We start from the raw sequence: 25,181 nt of genomic DNA on the forward strand, positions 1-25,181 counted from the left end.
AATAATAATAATAATAATGATTCTGTGATCAACCTTTGGTAGATGTTGACCACAGAGTTGCACTGCAGGACCTGGAGATTTCTAGAGAGAAGTTCTCCCAGGTAAAAAGAATAGTGTTTTTATTTGAGGCTTTTCTACTTTCACAGGGGTCCTTCACCCCTCGCCCCAATGAATGTGGAGGGACAACTATATAGGTATAGTTTTAAATTAAAGCCACTTGGGAAATCTAAGAGCCAGGTTTTTGAAGTATTAGGTTGTATCCATGGCTATGAAATTGGAAATACCTATACACTGGCTAATGGGTGATCAATAGATAAGGGTCATTAGATAATATTAATTTGAAGTGAATGGAGAAGAGGTAGACAGAGTTGTTCCAAGGGCTAAAGCCTTGCTCATCACTTGAACCTGCTTTCTCATTTGTACAGTTTCATGAGTCTGTCATGTCTTTACACTTCTCGGTAACCTGAGATCTAGAAGTATGCTTTTAAAACAAGTCCCTGAGATTCTCTTCATGTCCCATGCCAAGCCACATAACCAGGTCATAGACTGACACATTCAGTTTCATAACTACACAGGATATAAGCCATATAGTTCCTGTTAGTCTGCTGCCTTTTTCTTCAATCCTATTGCAAAATATTAGATGTTTGCATTATAAAAGACTCTTTGGTTACCATAGGAAGGCAGTGAATTCACAAAATGCCATCTTCCAAAAAGATGGACAACTGAATGGGAGCCAGGAGCCCAACCTTCCCACCATCCTCCTTATGAGCCATGGCCTGCTCCCAGCAGGCCAAAATACCTCTGATTTACTTTAGAGTTGCTCTTAAAATTGCAAACAGAAGTGACATTGCATTGCTTTCTGTCTTTATATCAAGATGGACTCAAAGGAAAACAAAAGTATTGGGGGGTTTGGAGGTGGGATATGGTGCGGTGGGTGAAGCTGGTTCAGACAAAAATCACCAAAATTCAATTTTTAAAAAATTGAGAATGGGGAAAGTTTGGGGGATTGGCTGATTCCATTTGAGGCTCCTTGGTTTTAGTCCAAAAAAAAGAGGAAGTTTTCAAGGCTCTCTTGTTGTTTGGAGGCCATAGGCCAATTCATCACAAGTAGCATTATATTTGTATGTTTTTAAATAAAGCGCAAACTATTCCTCTGTCTTCCTTTGTGTAGCGTTATGTACATATTTGGAGGCTTTAATAGCCTCCTTCTAAGCGACATCGTGAAGTACACCCCAGAAAGCTGTGAAGCTTACAACAATGACACCTGCTTAAGGACAGGCCCTGGACTTCGATGTGTGTGGAATGCCTCCCTTTCCCAGTGTCTTCCATGGGAAATGGCCACTGCACAACAAGAACAAAAAATCATTGAGGAATGCCCTTCCTCACAAGGTAGGTATTGGTCCTCTAATTATTTTTGCTGTGGTGTATTTGGCATTGTTATTGGGTAAATGATGTTGTGTTAGCTATTCCATAACTCTCTGATGAAGTAATTTGATGGTACAGTGGATAAATTTATTGTAGATATATAGCATCTATCAACTCTCAGACTGTTGTCTTCCTGATCATTTGGCTCTGGAAGATACAAGAATGGAGATATAAGGGGCAATAGCAGCTTCTTCCTCAGCAGCAGGTATTCAGAAATAGGCTGCCTTGAGATCTTACATAATTACAAATACCCATTGTTAGTCTTATACTGTTTCCTTATGACTGACCTCTGTTGAGATTCGAATCCTGTTTTAATTGTACTTTTAAAGTGCTTTTGGCTTTAACATTTTTATTGATTATGGCGCGGTAAAGCTAAAGCGCCATGCTGACACCGTACTAGGGTTAAGGAACCAACCGGCCACCCTAGTATGTGATGTCATGAATGTGCCATTGGGGTTATTTTTGTGGATTCTTTTTCCTCCGCAGGGAAACCATGTGGTTTGACGGTTGCGGCTTCCCTGTGGAGGAAAAACAGGTGCTGGCAGGCCTCCCTTTTGGGGAGGTCTGTACCACGCCATTATAATGTACATTTATGGCTGGTATCTTGTTGGTGTTTTATGCCAACATAAGTTCCCTTATGCATGTGGTTGCTTTTTTTGGGCATTAACCTACATACTTAGTTCACACTTGTGTAAGTAGAATTCCACAGATAACAGCCACACATGCAATTCTACATTTATGAATGGAGCTCAAAAAAACAAAGTTGTTAAAGAATGGGCTACGGGTGCAGTATCATTTTAATTGAATGCTTCTTAATAGGCTTTTTCACTTTTTAATTGTGGCGCGTTACAGATGGGCCCATAGAGGCGCCGTCATCATGTGTGAGGGGTGGCACTTTTAGACATCCCTCGCCCCTCGCATGTGATGAGGGTGTCAAAATGGCGCTCCCTATACAGATGGACACCACCATTTTGACGTGATGGACGCCTAGCGTCTGCACATCGCTGCACATTTGTGACGCCACAAGGGCACCATTAGTGCCTTGCAGCATCTTAACTGCGCCACAAGAAGAACCCACTTTTTGTGGGTTCTTTTTGCTGCGTGGAGGAGCCGCGCGGTTTGTCTGCTATGGCTCTTTCGCGCAGCAAACAAGGGCAGCGGCAGACCTGTCTAATGCACCTGTCTTAATTTTTTAAACTAGAATATGAGTTGTTTTAATACAGTCTGCCCTTGCCTTATGCGGGATCTGTTCCAGACCCCCTCCTGCGTAAGGCAAAAAAACCCGCATATGCTTGAACCCCATTAGATATAATGGGACTTGTGCACACCATGTGGCTGTTTGTGTGCGCCACATTCTCCTGATTCCCGGTGGCTTCCATGTAAGCTGGAAGCCGCCTATAATGAGCCCGGGTATGGCACGGGCTCACTGTATTGTAAAAAGTTTTATTCTGTTTTAAGGTGCACTTTATGTATGTTTTTAATGGTATTGTTCTTTTAAATTGTAAGTTGCTTTGAGTCCCAATTTTGGAAAAAGGCGGGATATTATTAACTCACCATCACCATCTACTTATCAGTGCCTTCAGTGTACTACTTGATTCACTAGGATTTATGGAAACAGCAAACACATTCACAGATATGAGTTGGCTGCAAAATTTAGATAGTTAGCAGAAGAGTGATTCAGCACAACCACAGCGTAACTATGTGAATATAGGTTGACATCACACAAGCACAATGTAGAATCTCTGCTTTACATTTTAGAATGATCCTCAGGAGGCTTTGATCCGAAAAGGTGACTGTACATATTTTTAAATATGTAATGCATGTTTTTTTAAATAAAAAATCATCAGAAGTCTTATTGATGAGGTGTTCTGCCAGATATTTTGTGTTCGGACTTTCCAAAAGGAATTTACAGAGTCCTTCACTCAAGGTTCCTTAATAAATTTGATAGCCTTAGGATAAAGGGGACATGTCCCCTAATGATTAGTAACTGGTTATAAAATGAGAAAGCTGATGGAGACTGAATGACAGAGGTTTGCTTCCTTGTGGAATGTACTGCGAGAAAGTTGTTGAACTTTATAGTAAAATAATTGAACTGCATGCCCACTCAAATAGTCTGAGGAAATCAAGAACCCAAATCTCTAAACTTCTAAAAGTACCTCTTCAAATTGAATGGCTGGATGCAGAAATGGCAGAAAATATTTAGTGTAAAGGATCAACTGCCTTGAGGAACACATTTTCCCAGTTTTGTATTTGAATTCAAAAGTAAGCATAAGAAACGAAATACAGACATAAGAACTGAGAAGAATCTTGCATGGAATAGAAAATTCAGTGACAGCATAACCGTAGAGTGTTGCAAGCTATGAAGAAAGTGCTGGCAGTTTGTGAAGAGATGCTGAAAGTCAATCAGCCAAATATTAAATGTTTCTTTATGAATTCACGGTGCAGAGGCATTTGGAACACTGTGTACAGGTCTGGTTTCCTCATCTCAAGAAGAATGTTCCTCTGGAAAAGTTAGAGAAAAAGGCATTTGAAAATATTTGCGAGGGGCTGGAAAGAAGCAATTGAGGCATCACATTTTTGAAGGAAGGTAGAGCATTTAGTAAGAACAGATTTGCACAAGTGTGTCTTTGTAGACAGACAGCTGTTCAGAAGTGAGAGGGATTTGTTTCTGGGGAAGGCACACAGAAAATGCAACAAGCTGTCCTGTCAAAAATTGTTGGGAGGCATCATCTTAGGAGGCACCTTTTCTAAGGTGATGCCTACCATCTATATTTGTCAGTACTTAAAAACATACATGAAGCATGGGGCACAAATTGTGAGCAAGCATCACAAAACCTTTTATATCCCAATGCTTGGCCTTTCTGTGAAGTTGGAAGCCTGGTTTTAAGGAGATAGTCAAAGTTGTGCCTTGGTGGTATCAGCTCAGGCTGTGTGTGGATATTCTCACATGGCTGAATGCTTTCCTGTACAAGAGGATCCATGCAGATGGAGAATTTTGCATGACATTCTCTTTTTAGCATTCCAGTAAAAAAGGTTGTTGTTACAAGCTACCACCACCACCACTTCTTTGGGCTCCATCATCCTCGTTGTTGTTGTTATTAGTATTATTATGTTATTGCTATTTCAGTTTAGCTGTTCAGGGTGTTCCTACTTCCTCAAACCATTCTGCCTCTTTCTCCTTAGCTGTGATTTTTACCTGAAGCCCCCCCCCCCCCCCCCCGCAAAGAATACCACCCTTCTGAGGTTGCTTCTGTAACTTGAAAAAGCTCCCAATGTGCCAACTATTTCATTGGTTCATATCCTTTCTTCAGGGGTAGCAACCTGTGCCCTTCCAGATGTCAGAGTTCAGTTTCCATCCAGCTAGAGGGTGATTTCTTGCTGGAGTGGGGGGAGGATAACATTTGTTTTTATAAAATCAGGAGGGCCAGGAACTTCAAGAATGCAAAAGGAAGAATCCAGGGTCCTGGAGTCTCTTCAGGAGGTTTTCTGCCATCCCCTACAATAAAGATGGATGGATGGATTTATGCACCCTCCAAGATAAGGTGGATAACCTGAAGCCTTACAGATATTATCAGAGTAGTTTCCATCCATCCCAACCTGCTTGGTCAGTGGTAAAGGAATGAAGGGTTTTTGGCCTTCCAGATGTGTAGGACCCTTAACTCCTATCAGGATGGCCCAAGGACTGCATTTGGATTCAAGAAAACCCTGGGCCTCCTGACTTTATTAAAAACAATGTTTATTCCTCCCCTCCATGTGCCTTGGCAGTTAGAAAGCAAAGATCCACCCTCTAACTATCTGGCCTTCCACTCTTCCTTCACCCAGGGTGCTTCTGGTTACACCTGACCATTGGAGACCAGATTTCTTGATTTCATACCAGCTAGTTCACTAAAACTGAAAGGAATTGGTGGGGGGGGGGGGCAGGAAGAATAAAAATGATGGCTGGGTAAGATTGGGCTATGGAGGAGAGCAACAGGGGCAAGCTGATGGAATGGGTGTGTGCATGTGAGGAAGGAGGGAAGGAAGAGGATGCATTTGGGCAGATCATTCTGTGTATATGTGTTAGGGCAGTGATTCCCAAACTGGCCTTCCAGGTATTTTGGACTTCACCTCCCAGAAACACAGACTATTGGCCAAGATGGCTAAGGCTTCTGGAAGCTGAAGTCCAAAACACGTGGAGAACCAGAATTTGGAAATCACTGTGTTAGGGGAAGAAAGATGCATGACAAGATCTTTTAGCTTTGCAAGTTTGCCTTTCTCGTGAAATGGATATCATATGTCTGGTCATGCCCAACATGGAAGCCATTTTGTGATAGTGCACATGACAGTTGATTGGAATTCCAAATGTCCCCACTGGTCCAAAGTGGTTGAATGCCATGTCCAGTTGTAACCAAGCCCAGTATGTGTCTGCACATTTTCTCTCTGTTCACCCCACCTCCATTTTTCCAAGGGATTTTCTGTTTGTTGAATTTTGAGACATTTTGGACACAGGGATGTGTCACCTTGAACTGTGTAAACCACACTGCATGTTAATAGCTTTGGATGAAGAAGGGGGAGAATGGAGGAGCGTTGTATCCCGTAAGAATACCCCCATGTGGTCTGATGTGAAGAAGACCAGATTGTATGTCAGTGTTATTGGACCTAAGTTGTGCATCTCTAGCTTGTGTGTGACATGCAAAAAGCTTGACAGGCTCTGTCTCCAAATGGCTGTATTTGGTCACACAGATTTGGCTTCCTTTCCTTTATTAGCCACAGACCATGAAAAATGTGATCAGATTACGGACTGCTTCAGCTGTACAGCCAACACAAACCGATGCCATTGGTGCACCGACCAGTGCTTGTCGAGAAACAGCAACTGCTCGGAAGACCAGGTAACTTTTTATTCCTTCTTACGTCAGATAATCCTAACCTCCCTCACTTTCATTGCAAAAAAGCTGCTTGTCAGCAGCTGCATTTGTAAAGCCATTACAGTTTGTTAGTGCTGGGTGGCCTGCCTCTATTGTGTTGAGTGCTTCCAGTATTTCAGTACCTGCAGTAAGAGGGAGGGAGGAGGGCTGTATGGACTCTGCAAGATTTCCCTCCTTCCTATAGAGTCACGTAGGAAGGGCCTGAGGTAGTCATTGTCCTGGCGCTTACACAGCAGCCACTCATAATTCTTTGTGGCTCACTTGCTTATGTGTTTTCAGGCCTATGTGCAGCCTCAGTTTTTTCTCCCAAGTGTGTTTTGCTTGAAAATGAGAGTAGAAATTCTTGGTAGACTGAGTTTTACTACAGGTTGCATCTCCCTTATCCAAAATGCTTGGGACCAGGGTTTTTTTTTGGGGGGGGGGGGGTGGTTGAATTTCTTTTGAACTCTTGGAATAGTTGCATGTACATAAGGAGATAACTTGAAGATGGGATTCAAGTCTAAACATGACATTTGTTTATATTTTACAGTGGAGCCTTGCCTTATGTGGGGGATCCATTCCAGACCCCCCCACGTAAGGCAAATCCTGCATAATCTTGAGCCGCGTAAACAGGAAGCCACGTATGGTGCGCCCACATATGGAGCGGGCACACTGTATATGCACCTTATAAATGTAGTCTGAAGGTAATTCTCTGCATAATATTTTTGTGTGTGCCTGAAACAAGGTTTATGTACCCTGAATCATCAGGAAGCAAAGGTGTCACTATCTCAGCCACCCATGTGGACAGTTTTGGATTTTGGAGTATTTTGGAATTAAGGATAAGGGAGACTGCAATAATGTGCTTATCATCATGGAATTGTGAAAGACATATACCTCAGCAGTGGGAACAAAGTTACAAAGCTATTCTGGATAGCAGTTTCCTGGTCACTTGTTTTCCAAGCAGGTTGTCTCCATATAACCCGGTCTGAGCAAAGGGCGGCCCTGGTGCCACATGTGGCCCCCTAAGTTTTTATATTTTAAAAGCCCTTTCAACTCCATGGACAGTCCTTTTTTCCACCCCACTCAAAGGGTGAATGGAAATCCCTAGGATCAGTGATTTATTTTAAATAGCAGGCTATGGATATGAGGGAAACTGCAGGGTTTAACCAAAAAATGTCTTTTTCAAAACTGGCAGTGGACCTCCAGTCTTTTTGGTATTCTGTTTTTCTTTTGCGTTTATATTTTGGGATATTTGAAACTCCTTGTGGCTTCAGGAATGTCCCAGGAGTAGAAAATCTGCCCCTAGCGCTACTACTAGCTCCCATTCTTGATAAAAATCAACCTTCAGGATCCTTTGCTTTCTCCCTTTGGGCTCTAACAGTTGTAGAGCATGTTGTCTCACTATATGAAAGCGGGGAGCTTCCAAATGGCTTTGAAATGCATACTGTTGTGTTAGGCTTCCCTTACATGCCTCTCTCTTCATCCCCCCCCCCCAGCTTTGAAAGGCTTTTGAAACATTAGGGCAGTGAGTGTTTACCCAGCACCACCAGGAGGCTTGGTGCTCTTGGGTACCTCGCCTAAAAATTCAATGGGAAAACTGATCTGAGTTTAATGGAATTCCGATGTGAGATGAGCCAAAACCTTGTGTGTGTGTGTATGTTTGAGGAGCCTAGGTCTACTTCATAATGTCTGTATTGTAAATAACCATGATTTAGGACCGAGCAGATGACTCAGACCTGCAAGATTGGTGGATAAAACAAGGCTTCTGTATTAGTATTGTACTGCATTGATATATGAGGAAGGTATTTGAGGCTGGATATTTGTGCTGTCTTTAGGATGACGCTGGGCAATACATTAATTCAGTGGTTCATTTTTTAAAAAAATGCATTTAACCAGTTGCCTCTTTTGTAATATAGTGGATTCTCTTTGTGTGTGTCATGCAGAAAAGGACTCACCCGTTGTTGTCTCTTTCAGACTCCTATTACCACTTTTGAAAACTGCCCCAAGGATAATCCAGCCTTTTTCTGTAACAAAAAGACGAGTTGCAAGAGCTGCAGCCTGGATCAGAACTGTCAGTGGGAAGGCCGGAATCAAGAATGCATTGCTTTGCCTGGTATGTCTTTCTTAGGGCATAACATCCACCTACGTGTATCCCCCTCACCTTACCATCCCCAATGAAAGAGAAGCCTGGTTGTCCCCTGGATCCAGTGAATTGACTGATGTATTCATTCAGGCTGTGTACATTACCTTTCAAAACTCAGCTTGTGCTTTGAATTCGTCATGTCAGCTTTGCATAAAAAATTCCCCCAGAGACAAGCAACAGAAGCTAGTGGAGATTGCAGGCAACTGCATGAGACATCAGGAGCCTCTGGCTCCCTTCTTGCATCTGTTGGTTTACTTGTTGTGTGTCTTCAAGTTGTTTCCAACTTAAAGTAAACCTGCCGTGTGACTTTCTGAGGCTGAGAGTATGTGACTTTGCCAAAGTCACCCAGTAGGTTTCCATGGCCAACTGGGGATTTGAGACTTGGTCTCCAGAGTTGTAGTCCAACACTCAAACCACTGGCTCTGTTGGTTTACTACAAATAGATTTATCTCTTTTTTAGCAGCTAATTGCCCTTAGTTGCCAAGAGGAGACAATGTGGCTGGCTATTAGTGGTGCCTGTCCATCCTGAGTTACTATGGCCACCATCAAAATTAACATTTTCCTGTAGAGTATGGTGTGTGGGAGAGGCAATGTGTGGTAGTTGTTTCAGTGTTGGACTAGGACACTGGGAGACCAGGGCTCGAATCCCAGCTCAGCCATGAAATCCAGTAGGTGACCTTGGACAAGTCACACACTCTCAGCCTCAGAGGAAGGCAATGTCAAACCCCCTCTGAATTTTTTTCCTATTAGCGTTACAACATACATTTTGTTTAAAATACATACATTCACAATACAGTACGCAACATAACATAAAGGACCCACACCTTACACTTAACAAATTGCTTGCAGTATGAGCTTACCATTCATTACCTTCCATCTAGCAATTTCACTAATACATAGACAAGACAAAGACTTAATATTGTTACTTCCTTCACTGAATCTATAAGGGATTGGAAAGTATCAATTTTGATCAAGACCATCTGGTAATACCAGACAAAAATAAATACAGTGGACCCTTGGCTTATGTGGGGATCCATTCTGGACCACCACCACCCCCCGCATAAGCCAAAAATGCATAAGCTTGAGTCCCATTCAATTGAATGGGGCTTGTGCTTGTGTCGCGGGAGTGTGTGTGTGCCGGGGTGGACGCACCACTCACTCTCCCATCACACGGCTTCTGCGTAAGCTGGAAGCCGTGTAGTGCGGGCGCACTGTATACCTAGTCAGACCTCATATATTGCCATTGTAGTTTACCTTTACAAAACAATTTTTATTTGGATTTGTTTATTTGAATTTTCCTGATAACATTTTTGATCTTGAATTTAAAACTTTATTTAAAGACTTAAATCTTAAATCTTGTGAAGAAAACCCCTTGATTGGTTTTGCCTTAAGATTGCCATAAGTCAGAAGTGACCTGGAGGCACACAACGACAACAATAGTGTGCACTGAATGCACCCTTTAGAATTGTGCTCTGAAAGATCTTTTGGGAGTTTGGTTCTGTGGAGACGAATTGGGTACACTCCCCCTCTCCATCCTTTGTTTCCCAGAAGAATTGCTGGTATTTATGTCGTGTTGAATCACTACATAAATTGGATGGCGGCAGCAGTGAGAGTGCCTGTATCTCCATGGGGCATTGTGCCCCTCAGCCCTAGAAAATTGCCATCCCTGCACTAGTGGAAAAAAAGAGAGAGACTGGCAGGAGAAGAAAAGTATCTAGTGCTGTCTGCTTCCTTTCTAACTTCCTCTGCCTGTTTCAAGAGGGACTTCAGCTTTCTTAACAGCTGGTGGTCTTGGTTGACATGTTTCCAGTTTTCATGTGGTGTAGGAAAAGTGTGATATGCTGGTATGGCCAGACTCTGCGTTATTTAAAAACAGCATGTAAAGACCTTCACAAATCCTCACGTTCCTGGTTTGCTAATGTTAACAGGTGAGGTTCCTGAAGACTTTGTGCTCCTTCTTTCCACAGTAAGTGGCATAATCTATCTAGTTTGGCCTCACTGCAGCAACACAAGCTTTTCCATCATCTACACAGACCAAGCTTCAGCCTTAGTTGTGGCAGGTTGGATCCTGTTTCTTGCCACAGTGACCAAGGGTGGATGCTAGTCTGCCTACTTGAGACACAACTGTGTGATGCTGTTTTCATGCGACTAGTGAGGAAAGAAACTGAGAGTGCTTTCACTTGTGATCCTAGCTGTTATTTCCACTGCAATTTACAAAATCCTCCCAACGCCAGTTTGCTTTTACACATTTTGAATGCTAGAGTAATGAATCCTTGCTAGTCTCATTTTTGCTTGCGAGAATGAGAAACTGCTATTTCCCCCCTCCTCACCTGCAAGACAAGAAAAAGATGATTTGTCCTTGAGAATTCTGCATTTGTGAATGCCCAAATGTGCAAAAAGTATAGCTAAACTGTCTTGTGGTCTGAGCTTTTCAAATCCAGAAACATCGGGTGGGGTGTTTGCACTTTGGCCAAGGAGCCAGTCCTTCTGGGCTTGCTGTCTGTGCATGTGTGCAGAGATGCTTTTGAGCAAATTATAGAAACCTCAATAAAGAAAGGAAGGCTCTCCTTGCCTCGTTCTCACAATGGAACCTTGCAGAGCCTGGCAATTTCTCTTCGTCACACAAGGAATTTTACAGATAATTATCCCATCCTTCCTGGAAGCGTCTCACTATCTATTTTGCAGGCAGAAGGACAGAGCTCATTGCCTGTAGCAGCGGACCGCATTCCAATGTACAGGATTATCTTGTGCCAGCCACCTCTTAAAACTACATACAGGGAAACAGAAGAAGAAAGCACCAGCTGTTTCTGAATTCTCTTCTTTTTAAATCTCATTGAATGATACAGGACAGTGAGAGTCCATTCACCCATGACAAATCCAATGCTGGGTTCTTATCCTTTCCTGGAACTCAGGTGCTAATGCAAGGCAGATTTTCAGTCTTTTCACAGTTTTGTTTCTTGACTAGGTTTCTCTGTTTCTGTGTAGTACAGTTCTCCACACAAATCTTTAAGAATACTAGTCCACAAAATCTGTACAACCTGGCTGCCTATATTTAGTTAATCCTGATATCCAAAGCAAGCTACTTTTTCTAAAACCCCTTTGCCTGGTCAGCTTGACACAATTCTTTGCACAGATAGCCTGGTGAGTGTGTCTATGCCAGGGCTGGTCATCCAGAACCCCTTTACATGTTGTTGGGTTGTAGCTCCTATCTGTCTTAGCCAGAACAGTCAATGCTAAGAGATGCTGGGAGTTGCAGTCCTATAACTCTTGGAGGGCCACAGGTTGCTTACCTCTGTGCTTATGAGTTAGTCCTAGGATGCACTAATAGTGAATACAGTCCTCCCTCCATATTTGTGGGGGTTAGGGGATCAAGACCCCGTGAATATGGAAAAACTGTGCATAACTCCCCGCTCACTCAGAAGCCAGTTAAAGAGAGGGGTGGGTGAGGGAAGAGGAGCAGGGGCTCACGCTCCTTTATCCTTTCCTTCTTGGGGAAGAAAAGGCGGGAGGTGACTTCACCCCCAAAAGACACTTTGCCTCCCGATCTCTCCCTGGGCTGCTCAGGGAATGATTGAGGAGGGATGCCCACATTAGTGGCCTTGACCTCGTAAATAATCAAAACCTTGAGTCTCAAGGCTGCGAATATGGAAAGGCCACTGTACTTCCAAAAAAACAAAAAACAAAGCAAAACAAAAGCTCTGTCAAACATTTAACTCCATTTTATTGTTGTTGTTAGCAAGCTAATTGTATTCAGGGTGGTGATTCTTTTATTTATTGCAGAAAACATCTGTGGGGCCACATGGCACTTGGTTGGAAATTCATGTTTGAAAATAACAAATACAAAAGACAGTTATGACAATGCTAAGCTGACCTGCAGGAACCACAACGCTGCTCTGGCATCACTCACTAGTCAGAAGAAGGTGGAATTCATTCTCAAGGAGCTCCAGAAGATCCAGTCCTCGGTGAGTGATATTATTATTATTATTATTACTACTACTACTACTACTACTACTACTACATTTTATTTATAAGGCGCTGTAAATTTGCACAGCGTTGTACATAGAATGGGTAAAATCAATAAGAATAATAAAACCTGCCAATGGCGTACAATCTAAAAATAACAAATTCGTATAACAGTAGATAGTAATATAAGGTAATAAAATAAGCAAACAACAGGTTAAAAACATCAAATAACAGGCATCAGGTCAAATATCAGATGTCAAACAAAAACAGTCATACACTACCTGGAAATGCTTCCCTGAACAATATACAGTTGTCCCTCCATATTCGCTAGGGTTAGGGGAACAAGACCCCCGTGAATATGGAAAAACTGCAAAAACAAAAACACTGTTTTTACCTGAGAGGAAACCTTTCTAGGAATCTCTAGGTCCTCCAGTGCAACTCTGTGGTCAATGTCCAACATACACTGACCATAGAATGGCACTGGAGTAGCTACAAATGGTCTTTCAGTGCAACTTTTAGTTAAAGTTGACCACAGAGTTGCACTGGAGGACCTAGAGATTCCTAGATAGAACATATTAATGAAATCTGTGAATAATCAAATCCGCAAATATCAAAGCTGCAAATATGGAGGGATGACTGTAGTCTTTAACTCAGTTTTAAAACTGGTTAGAGAAGTGAAGAGCCGCACTCATGGGGGAAGGAGGTTCCAGGAGTGAGGGGCAGCAAGTGAGAAAGGACAAATCCGGGACAGGGCAGTGGAAATCCTAGGGTGGCACAGGAGACCTTGACTACCAGAATGGAGGGAACGAGTAGGAATGTAAGGTGAGAGAAATTCAGATAGTAATACCATTGAAGATACTGGCAGAGTGCCCAGGGATGACTTTATATTGATGGGCACGCAAGCTACTCTTTCCAAGAGGATTGTGGAAACAGCATTTACCTGGAGTGAGTTTGTAATTCCTTGTTTTTGAATACGTCACCTAAAAGCAATTTCTGGTTTGATTGCCCTGCCCATGGAAAGAATATGTCTTTTTTTTCTTCTTGTGTCTGTTAGAGTGAGTCCACAACCAGCAATAAGGGGCAAGTTACTGATAGTGATAGTTCTTTGCAATAGTTGCAGGTTGAAGAAGCCTGTGCTCTCTTTGTGCCTGCTGTCTTACATCTGGGCTAGTTGGTATTTCTCTGTCCATTGGTGACTTTGGCTAAAACGAATCATTATTAGAGCCCTGTTTTGGCCAGACTTAATCTTGCACTACACAGAACCTATAGCCATGTAGCTTTGCCCCTAATAGCCTGTGCATAAAGGATGGAGTAAACCAGAAAAGAAGATAGTAGTAGCATGACAGATGACTAAGGGAGATGCAGAGATCCATGAGATCCTTGCTCTTTCCCTGATTCTGTTCTCAGCATTCCAAAGACAATCACCACCACCATCATCATCATCATCGTCCCGTCTTTTCCATAGTTCGGGACACAAGAGATTAAAAACAAAACAAAACACAAACATAGTTAAAAATTCACAAAATACAAATGTTAAAAAGTGATTAAACTATTTTAAAATATTTAAACCAGTTAAAAACATAAACTGTTTAAAAACAGACACCCAGCACAACAAAAATAACAAATAGAAAGTCCAGCACATAGTTTTCATGGGATGGCCTTGTACGATCAGTTCTCAAAGGCCTGTTGAAACAGAAAGGTCTTCACCTGCCTGAGGAAATATAGTAAGGAAGGTGCCAGTCTAAACTCTCTGAAAAGAGAGTTCAGGATCCTAGAAACAGCAACTGAGAAGGCCCTCTCCCATGTTTCCAACTGATGAAGATCCTTATCAGAAGATCTCAAAACATGGGGAGAGTCATATGGGAGAATATAGTCCTTCAAATAACCTGGACCTAAACCATGTAGGACTTTATAGGTCAACACTAGTACTTTGAATTGTGCCTGGAAATGGACTGGCAGCCAGTGTAGCTGGTGCAACAAAGGAGTTGTGTGCTCCCTGTAGCCAGCTCCATTTAGAAAGCTCTCTGCAGCTCTTTCGACCAGCTGAAGTTTCTAAACACTTTCCAAAGGCAGCTCTGTGTAGAGCTGTCACCGTGGTGAGATGTGACATCTCATTAGGTGATAAACAAGATGTGTTTGTTAACTGAAAAGACATTTTTGCTTACCAAGATGCTTTGGGGTTGCACCATAGTTCAGTGCCCCTTCTGAAATTATGCATTTGTATCTTCAGTTGAAAATTTGTTTTCTCCACCTTTAGTCCAAAGCCTTGACCCCATGGGTTGGACTACGGAAGATCAACATATCATATTGGTGCTGGGAGGACATGTCTCCTTTTACGAACACCTTGCTCCAGTGGTTGCCGGGGGAGCCGACTGACATTGGGTTCTGCAGTTACTTAGCGGAACCCATCAAAGGAGGGCTGAAGGCAGCAACTTGTATCAACCTAGTCAATGGCAGTGTCTGTGAAAGGCCTGGTAAAGTATTTCTCATTGTTGTTCTTGCTAGGTAATTGATATTTCTTATTTTGATGATGGGTGATGAAGGGATATGTCTGGAAAACCTTCTCAGGAGGTCTAGAGCCAGGTGCTTGGCTCATCTCAGACTCTCTTCTATAATTGCCTTGCTAAGCTGCCGCTCTCTTAGTTACATAAGAGCAAAGGTGGACAATTGCAGAGTAGATGGGAGCCTTTTTTTGTCCCCGCATCACCTCAGAAGACTACTCCATCATGTTTCAGCTCACCAGAAGTTCCGTTCTGTCCACTGTTTTGGTCAATGTTTGGCTAATATTTTGGTGTTTTCAGGGATGTGAGAGAATTAAACTGCTACTCTAGTGGCAGGCTTTTAGTTGACCTTGCTGGTTTGGGGCAAACTTGAATATCAGCGTGAATATTTTTTTATGACTTGCGAGACTTCAATGGGTCAGTAAAGAGGCTTCAGAAGCCATAAAAATGGGGTTCAGGGACCTTACGTGTCCTGCAGACCACTCTTTTCACATCCCTGCATTAGAGAGTAATGAATGAAAAAGGAAGGATTGGGAAGCAGTGCAACTGCATTATGGAATAGTGTTCCAAGGTGAGGGTTAGAGTTATTCTAGAAGGCCATGATGAAGGAATGGGTCTGTGCAGCTATAACATATCAGGATGAGAGTGAGTGAAAGAAAGCAAAGTTCCCAGTCATCTGGAATCCCTGGGCCAAAGGAAAATACTATACACTTTGGTCCACTGCCTTGAGTTCTGTTGGCACCAATTATCAGTGACTCTGCAGGATTTCAGGCAGCACTTTTCTCAGCTTTCTGGGTGATATAAGGAATTGATAATGGGACTTCTGTTGTTGTTGTATGCCTTCAAGTTGTTTCTGACTTATGGCAACCCTAGGGCAAACTAACCACGGGGCTTTCTTGCCACTGCCTTCCACTGAGGCTGAGAGCATGTGACTTACCCAAGGTCACCCAGTGGGTATCATGGCTGAGTTGGCAATCAAACCGTGGTCTCCAGAGTTGTAGTCCAACACCAAAACCACTATGCCACATTGGCTGTTGGTCACTGGACTGTCTGCTTGCAAAACCTCTGCTTGATACTGAGCTATAAACTCTCCCCAAATAAATCTAAATAATTAATCTAAGTACCTTTGGTCAAGGTGGCATACCTAGTAGATTGTAATGGGAGCCAAGATAGAAGCCGGATTGTGTATGAGGGTTGTGTGGAAATGCTGAGAAAGATAGTATGTGGATGTTTAAAGTGTCATGCCTCAAATCTATTTACTGTAGTTAGTGCTGCTAGACCATAAGGCCATGACAGTGATAAGTTACACTAGGAAAGTTTTGAAACACTCTCCTTGAAGCTCATGATATATAGTCCAGCTCCATCCCTCGAGGATAGAGAAATTTAGAAAGTATGAAGAACTGGGAAGCTTGGTCTTTTCACAATGATCTCAGGCATAAAACCTCGAAGAAGGGGAAAAGGTAATGACAGTAAGTAGACTGAGGTAGAGTAGGTGATGGTGAAGGACTTTTAACCATAAAGGAAACTGACACAGAAGTTGTATCAGAAATTTGTAGTCTCTTGGATATGGGAGGAGAAAGTTAGTTTCTTTACACTTGATCATGTTATTTTCTTTTTTGACGTTTCATTGGAGGTGGAGGAAAATAAGGTTTGTAAAGGCTGTCTGTGATAAAAACTGCTTGTACTAATCCTATGTTTGTAAATGCACAGCCAACCACAGTGCCAAGCAGTGCCGTACTCCCTGTGGCTTGAGAATGGCATGCAGCGAATGTACCAGCAGCAACTCAGAATGTATGTGGTGCAGCAACAAGAAGCAATGTGTGGACTCAAATGCTTATGTGGCCTCCTTCCCTTATGGACAATGCATGGAATGGCACACCGTGAGCAACTGTCCACGTAAGCAATCTCTTGATGGAAGGGGTGAAAAACAATTGTCATAGGACAAGGTATTCTCTAAGGAGGCTGTGGCCTTAGCTGGCTTGTCCTCTGACCACAGCACTTTATCTGCTCAGCTCTTGTCACTGGTAGGCAGATCCACTTCTGTATAAAAGCTCATTGTGGGACAGAGCATCCTCAAAGATGATGCATTGGTTTGGGCTTGTGGTAGTGGTTCCCAGGCTGAACCCTCAGGTAAAAGGTGGGAAACTAGCTGTGGCCTGGAGTCAAAGAGCTACTCTGAGTTCCTTATGCTGAATAACTTTTCTGGTTTCCTAGTTTGATCCCAGGCTGACCCTCAAATAACAGGGTGATGATGGAAAACCTTTGGTGGCTTGGGTTCAGAAAGTTATGCAGAAATCCCCATGTTGAGTTAGATTTTTGAGGCTTCTTATTTTCTGTCTGTTTTCTCATGTTTTGTCATATAAATCTCCAGCTAGTCTATTCTCATGGATGAAATAATAAGATTTCCTCCCTCAGTTTCCATGACTAGTCATACTCTGAGCTTTTTCCACAAATACTCTAGTAGAAAACATTTATTTTTGTGCATAAATCTTGGCTGTTACACCTACTTGGTGCAGAAAACAAGTGTGGTTTGTAGAGACAAGATTTTTTTGTAAACCAATTTTTTGCAAAAAGGCCAAAAGCATGAAAAATCTCATGGCCATTGACTGTTTTTTCAACATGGTGTCTTGATGTGTTGAGATACTCTTGCAAATATTTTTTACATTCCTTCTACTGAGAAGCCACTGCTAAAAAGGTGGCTGAGCTTCCTCTTATGAAACTCTTGTAAATCATCTCAGGACCTATGATATTTTGTAGGAAGTGGACTGATGTAGTCAAGGCCACAGTGATAAAGGCTGTATGTATCATTCTGTGTTATTGAATTGCTGAAATATTTGGGGAGGCTTCACACTAAAAAAAGTAGAACCCCACTTCAGGTTATATCTTCCAGTTTGGAGGCAATTTCTAACAGCTGTTAGCAGATTGGACAAACTCTGGAGCTTTCAAACCAAGTAGTTGGGGGTGGGAAGAGCCAGAATGGGAGTGAAGAGGAGAAAATGCACCAGTTGCAGGACAGCCAAGCTATGGTTTGTTCATTGCATGTGACTGAGCCTAGAGTGTGATGTTTTTAAATTCTTGTTGTCTTGTTCTCTAATCTGTGACACGTCTTTCACATGTTCTCCCCACAGCTGAAAACTGCTCTGGCTACCTCACTTGTGCTCACTGTCTGGATCAACCTGGCTGTGGCTGGTGCACAGATCCCAGTAACACAGGCAAAGGGAAATGCATCGAAGGCTCTTCTAAAGGTCCAGTAAAGATGCCAAAGCCAACACCACCTACACTACCAACTGTGAAGTTATACCAAGAACCTGTACTTGATGTCAGCATGTGCCAGGCTGAGAACAAATATAACTGGTCCTTTATACATTGCCCAGGTAACTTAGCTATGAATGCACATTTGAGATCACTTACCACCCATCTGAAAGCTAAAGTTCTTTCCCTTCCTCACTTAGTAAGAGTAGTTGGGGAATGAGGGCAACAGCTGCATGTTTCTCAAACGTATCAGTTAGCTTTTTTGGCAGTGCTGGATCCCTCCTGCCACTTTCCTATGGTGAAACAGACTAATACGACTGTCTTCTTGAAGACTTTTATACACATGGTAATGGAATTGGTCAGGCTTTGTTCTCCTGTTTTCAGTCTTAAAGGCACAACACTAAGGGGAAGAGGTATGAGGAGAGAAAAGGCAGCAGGAATGAAGCAAACTCAGAATCCATCTAGCACACTACACTGCCCTAGGCAGTGATGACAGTAGGAAGAAGGCCACAGACATGACAACCATAAAAAAGTAAGATGCTAGAGGAAGGTTCTACCTTCCCTTGCCACCACTGTGCTGTCCTGGGAAAAGGCAAACTGTTGGCACACTATCCCAGTAGGATTCTGGCTTGGCACACCAGTTCTTAGCTATATGTTTTCTTATAACTGCCAGCTTGAATACTTACACCTGGATTTCACATCCAGGGTTCCTTAGACCCTAGGGTTCTGAAATATACTGTGTGGTTTTTTAAAAAATATTAAACTTCCTTTTTGAGCTGAGGACATGAATTTTTTAATGGAAGACTTCTCTGAGACCTGAACATTATTTCAAGGGTTCCTCCAGGGTAAAAAGGTTGAGAAAACTTGACTTAAGCAGTTGCAGCAACCCAGTGGAGCCGATCTCTCAGCAGAGCCCATCTCTCCCTTACTTCTAGCCAAATGGAAACAGGCAACAAATTAATTACTTAAGTTGTTAGTTAGTAGCCTTCCCCTTTCTTCTTCTTGCCTGTGGCAAAGCAGCTTTTATTATGTCGTTAAAACAATATATGGATTTTTAAAAAGTCCATTAAACTTTAAACCAATGAAACAATTAAAAACATACTCAGAACATAGTAAAACATAAATGCATTACAACACACTCCATAGAGCTTATTGGAGTGGAAAAGGACTTTGTCTGTGAGCAAGGAGAGAGCAGAGAGGGAGCCTGGTTAGACTCCTTTGGGAGAGAGTTCCACATCCTTGGAGCAGGAACCAAGAAGGTTTTCCTTTATATCTTCACCAGTCCTGCCTGTGAGAGGGATGGAACAGAGATAAGGCCTTCCTCTGAAGATCTTAAGACCAAGAAGGCTCATTTGCGGATGGCGTGGGGTTAGGATCATTCAGGTAGTCTGAAACCAAGCCACATAGGGTTTTATAGGCCAAATACAGGTGCAGAAACATGAAAATCAGCATGAGGATTAGAAATGTGTGGTGGTGGACAGGGCATAGACATTTGGAAGTTGATTTGAATTACCCTTCCTTTTCCTCTCATCTCTTTAGAATTCAGTGCATGATCCTTAATTCTTTGGGACCAATAAGAGGAATGGGAAAAAAGGGGAATTAAAAACAGTTGCCAAATCAGCAGCCCTGGGAGAAAATGAGTAGGATGGCTATACCCTCAGCACAAGAACCCCCTTGAGAAGCTCTTGTTCATAATTTGTTGGATTTCTAGGGATCAGAGTCTCTGATGGCTAAGCCTCAATCCAGCTGCCAGTCAGTCTTTTAGGAACTTGCTGTTTTATGTCCTGGGAAACTGAGCTCAAGGCAGCTCCAGGAAAAATGGAGTACTGATAAATAATGAAGTAGGTGGCAAAGTGAGATCTGTGTTTTTGTCTCCAGCCTGCCAGTGCAACGGGCACAGTAAGTGTGTTAACGAGAGCATCTGTGAGAGGTGTGAGAACCTGACAACCGGCAAGAACTGCGAGGCTTGCATCTCTGGTTACTATGGAGACCCCACCAACGGAGGGACCTGTCAGCGTAAGTTGTGTCCTTCTCCTCTCCATCTTTCCTGAGCAGCCCAGACTGGCTGCATAATATTTTTCTGTTGCCTGTCCAGTCTCACGATTGGTAGACAGAGAGCAGTAATCAAAGGAACTGTTTGTTCCATGCTAAACGTCTTTCCAATTCTAAGCTGATGAAAGCTGATTTCTGCCATTTTTGTAGGTTATTTCACCTGTGCAGACTTGCATGATTTCTTTTCTGTATTTATGCTCATTTGTGTAATTTATTCTGACTTTTATTACTCGGGAAAGTCATAGCCTCCCTACTCCTGAATTTCAGTCCACATTTTCCAGGCACTTTCAAACATTTCTACCTCACCTCAGTGCCTAGATATTATACAAAAGTGAGAGCCAAGTATGTGTCCCATATGTTTTCTGTGCTCCTGAAGATCTGTAGCAGGGATGCAGCATGGATATAATAACTGTAGCATCAGCACTGTTAGTTTCAGATGTTTTGAAATGAATGGCTTTGAAACCATTGTGCACCCATCCGAAATAATAATTCAAAGGAGGATCACAAGATTAATTACTGTTTACTATGATCATCTGAAATTCAAGCATTTAAGAGTGTCCGCATATTCCATTTCACAACCTTTGCCTTTTAGTACAGCCTGTGCCACTCTATACCTAAAATGAATGGTAAAATCTTATAATCTGCTTGGTAGGATGATGGGTACCAAACTGTTCTAAATTTAGCTCCTGTCCTCTGGTCATTTGCCCATCTGTAGAGGCTGAGGAATTGTTCCAAATGGACTTTTTAAATCATATCCCACAAGTCTGGTCTGATAAAGGCATGAAAAAAGCAGCATGTTGTGTAAAGTCATAACGATGCTACATTTTACAGACTGAATGGAGAAGCCACCCACAATGCAGATTAAACTGTTTAATTGCTCGTTAAAGTGATTTCAGTGTCTCTTTTACTGAAACTGGCTTTCTTCTTCCAGCTTGCAAGTGTAACGGCCACGCTTCTGTATGCAGTACAAACTCAGGGAAGTGTTACTGCACCACAAAAGGAATCAAAGGCGAGGAATGCCAATTGTGAGTGATGGTCTGGGACATGTTGGGGTACCATGGTTTAAATGAAAGATGAAATGGTGCTGGTGTGTATATGCGTGGATGCGTGCATGTATGTGTGTTGACACAAATGTTTAGGGACTGATTAACACCACCCAAATCTTTGCCATTCTGCAAAGTGAGTCTGTTTCAGTTTGACCGGAGCCCAATGTCATTTTCTTTATTTGGTTGTTTATTTCTTTAGCCCATATTTAATCCACTCACTAGCCAAAGTGCTCTGTTATATCAGGTATCCCAGTGGGAAACAATGGCAGAAAACAGATTCTATAAAAAACATTTGGCTTTCACATTTGAGGTGTATGTGCAGGAACTGTATTATCAAAAATAGAAAGTATATGGGAAAGGTGGCAGGAGTTTTTATGCTGTTCCAAATGTGTTGACCCCAGAATCTGAAAGTGGTGAGTGCTTAGCACAGTGATGGATGTTTCTCTATTTATTTATTTTTAAATGGGGCTGCCCGTGAGAAAAGTTTGGAACCTACATCCAATGCAAATTGCATTGTTTAGACTGTTCTCAGATTTGCATTTGAGAGATCATAGAACATTGCACTTACAAGATTTGCGCTGGCCTCCATTTTGCCTCTGAGCTCAAGTCAAGGTGCTGGTTTTGACCCACAAAGCTTTAATAGCCTGCTCAAAGGCAGAGGCTCTGTTGCTTCTCCCACTATACTGCAAATCTAACTTGATGGGTACATGCAACAGGGTTTCCTCTATAGCAGCACCCTGATAGTGGAACTCCTTTTCCAGGCTAGCTTTGTCCGTTTAGAGTTTCCAGTGGGGAGCCAAGATGGCCTCATTTCACTCAGCCTTTGGAGTAGGGGGCTGCTCTGACAGTTTTATTAGTCTGTAGTCTTAAAAATAATATTAAGGGGTGATTTGATCTATTTTGAAGATTAATGAATGTATTTGATGTTTTTGATGTTTTAATTCATTGTGCATCACCTTGGGGGCTATGGTGGGTTGAAACATAATGTGTGTGTATCACATATTCAAGTCACCTGTCAACTTACAGTGACCCCATGAATTTTCATAGGGTTTTCTTGGGCAAGGGATCCTCACAGGTGGTTTTGAAAGTTCCTCCCTCTGAAAACAGCACCTGATATTCGTTGGTAGTCTCTCATCTAAATACTAACTAGGGTTGACCCTGCTTAGCTTCCCACATCAGATGGTATCTAAGGTATTTAGACTCTTGAGAGACAATACTCCAATACTATAAACAAACCAACAAACCAAATACCAATGTGGTTTGTGCTATACTGTGTCAGCAATGCTCTTCAGCACTTTACATTGGGCAAAGAGGCCAGTCCCTGCATCAGAGGATAAATGGAGACAAATCAGATATTAGGAATGGAAATACACAAAAACCAGTGGCAGAACATTTCAATCTCGCTGGGCATTCCATGTCAGAACAGAGGTCATTGAACAAAAGAACTACAAAGGTAGATTGGAAAGAGAAACAGCAGAACTGGAATTCATCCACAAACTACAGTCCCTCAGCAATGAATTGAAGAAAGACAGTGGTTTCCTGACACACTACACGCACTTCAACACTATCTGACTCCATCCTCATGGGGGTGCCCTACATTCATCTCTTCCCCTCGCCACAGACAAGTCCTATTGCAAAACTGGATCTGACACTTCATCTCCATGCACAAAGACCAGTTTCCTATGCCATTATTATTATTATTATTATTATTATTATTATTATTATTATTATTATTTATATAACACTGTAGATTTACAATGACCATAGTTAAAATTTGACCTGCAACTTCATTTCCTTACACAAAGGATTTGTAATTTGTATTGGCATCCTCACATACCAATGGCATATACAGTGTGCCTGTGTCATATGCAGGTTTGAGCATACGCTTAAACCCATGTAGAGCTGCGCAAGGGGCGGCGCATCCCATGCCGCCACTGCACTGCTGTGTGCACAAGCCCCATTCAATTCAATACGCGGTATTTGGCTTATGCCGCGACCGCACTGTATATGTCTGTCCCTGGCTTCTGCTCCACCAAATGCATCTGAGGAAGTAGACTGAAGTCTATGAAAATTCATGCTGCCAATTTCTTTCAGTTAATCTCAAAAGTTCTACAAGATCTCTCTACGTACTGATTTTACAGACTAACATGGCTATATCTTTGAAACAAACCAAATGTAGATGATGATTTGCCCGATGATTTGTACCCTTTTCAGAATTAAATAGTCTAAAAAACCAAGAACTTTTTAGTGCAGGAACCAGTTTTAAATTATCTGAGTGGAGGGGATTGATGAGCCCACCTGAGATGTTGCCAACAAAGCTGAATGGTAGCTGAGTATCTCAAGAGGCTGGTCTGTCAGTTGTGCAAAGCGACTGCTGGTTTAGAAGGTCTGGGAACAATGGCCAAGATCCTCTTCATTACTGTTAGAGTATGTAAAGCCCTGCCAACATACTTACATGGATGGAGATGGCAGGGGCATGGGGCAGAGCAGCATTGTTGGTAGCTTCCCAGTCATTCCTGAGCTCATTCCAGTGACGTTCCTGCAGATATTCTGGTCCTAGGGTAGAGGAACCGAGTTATACCTGCATGCCATTGCACTGTGCGTGAATGAAGAAATGGCTTGTATAAAGAGGTGCTTGAAACCTCCTTGTGCAAGTATCTAAATGCTATGCAACCAGTGTAACACTGCAAGAGGATTTGAGCCAAATACATATTGAAATTACTCAAGTTCTTTCCATGTGTTACAGAACATCTAATGAAGTCAACGTTTCTAGCTCCTGCATCTCATATGACATAAATTGTAATTGTAGCTTATTCTTAGGTAGCTGCTAGTCTTTTTAAAGGCAGTTGTTTAAATTAGTGCCAAGGTTCTCACCCATGTGTTCCAGATTTTAGTTTTATTATTGTTTTTCTGTGTTCTGGTCTTCTGTTTTTTATTTTCATTTTTATGCTTCATTTTTGCTTCATTTCAAAAGCAATTCATTGGATACTCAAGTCTTTTTTTAAAAAATGAGATGCAGCCTTCCTAGTTAATGTTGAATGTGACTTGAAAGAAAACAAATACTTTACAATTTTGGGTTTGAGGGAGAATTAAATCTAAAGGTCAACATTGTTATGGGCTCTTTCTTCTAGGTGTGAAGTTGAAAACCGGTACCAAGGCAATCCTCTCAAAGGGACATGCTATTGTGAGTGCAAACTGTGTTTCTTTTTTCCAGTGTAAAATTGTTGTTGGCAAATCAGACAACTTTCAATAGATAGACTGTGGAACATATAACTCCCAGGAGAATCAGTCATTTCTGTCTCCCTGCTACTGCTATGGAGTAGCAGGTATTCTATTCTGGAACAGTATTGTGTAGTCGTCTAGTTACTTCTTTAAAATCTTTCTTGGTCTCTTCATTGTCTCCCTTAAAATTACCTAGGTGACCATCTTTCCTTTTCTCTTCTCTTCCTCCTCTCCTCCCATCTCAATTTCTATTGCACCTTTTCCTTGATCTGGTTTTTTTTTCTTATTTTCAGATCACAATGTAAAATACCTTGCACATAAACGGTGCTATAAAAGTAATTACTACTGCTTGTTTAATCCTTGAATTGGGCTGTTTTGGAGCAGGGATCTATTCCTCTGTCGATTTAGTCAGGTAGATGCTTTCAGAGCAAGAGTTCCTAGGTGAGCTATATTTCAGCTTGTTAGATAGTGGCTGATAATTTCTCTCTCTCTTCCTTTGTGGTCTAGGAACTAGGATGTTCTTTGCTACACCAGTGTATTCCCCAAATATTTCCTTTTTTTATTCCCAGTGGGTTTTGAGATGAAAAGCTCTTAAGAGAACACCTGAACAACAATCTGGAGGTCGCTTGCTGAACAAGAAGCAGAGTAGGCTTGAGGAGCCTTTTGAAAGCATTAGAATACTTTGCATTGTTCT

At 42.1% G+C, this 25,181-nt stretch overlaps 1 protein-coding gene across 1 annotated transcript in view; it reads left to right on the forward strand.

Moving 5' to 3' along the window:
• The window catches only part of ATRN (attractin), a 212,175-nt gene that overhangs the window by 81,127 nt on the left and 105,867 nt on the right, over positions 1 to 25,181 (forward strand). The window contains exons 12-21 of the mRNA XM_042466476.1: positions 1,172 to 1,389; positions 6,172 to 6,293; positions 8,283 to 8,421; positions 12,232 to 12,413; positions 14,672 to 14,888; positions 16,626 to 16,811; positions 18,044 to 18,289; positions 20,046 to 20,183; positions 21,151 to 21,244; positions 24,397 to 24,449. Of these exons, the coding sequence (XP_042322410.1) occupies positions 1,172 to 1,389; positions 6,172 to 6,293; positions 8,283 to 8,421; positions 12,232 to 12,413; positions 14,672 to 14,888; positions 16,626 to 16,811; positions 18,044 to 18,289; positions 20,046 to 20,183; positions 21,151 to 21,244; positions 24,397 to 24,449 (1,595 nt within the window). The remainder of the gene's footprint in view (positions 1 to 1,171; positions 1,390 to 6,171; positions 6,294 to 8,282; positions 8,422 to 12,231; positions 12,414 to 14,671; positions 14,889 to 16,625; positions 16,812 to 18,043; positions 18,290 to 20,045; positions 20,184 to 21,150; positions 21,245 to 24,396; positions 24,450 to 25,181) is intronic.

This window comes from Sceloporus undulatus, chromosome 5 (genome assembly GCF_019175285.1).
Source record: "Sceloporus undulatus isolate JIND9_A2432 ecotype Alabama chromosome 5, SceUnd_v1.1, whole genome shotgun sequence".
In the NCBI taxonomy this organism is placed as follows: Eukaryota; Metazoa; Chordata; class Lepidosauria; order Squamata; family Phrynosomatidae; genus Sceloporus; species Sceloporus undulatus.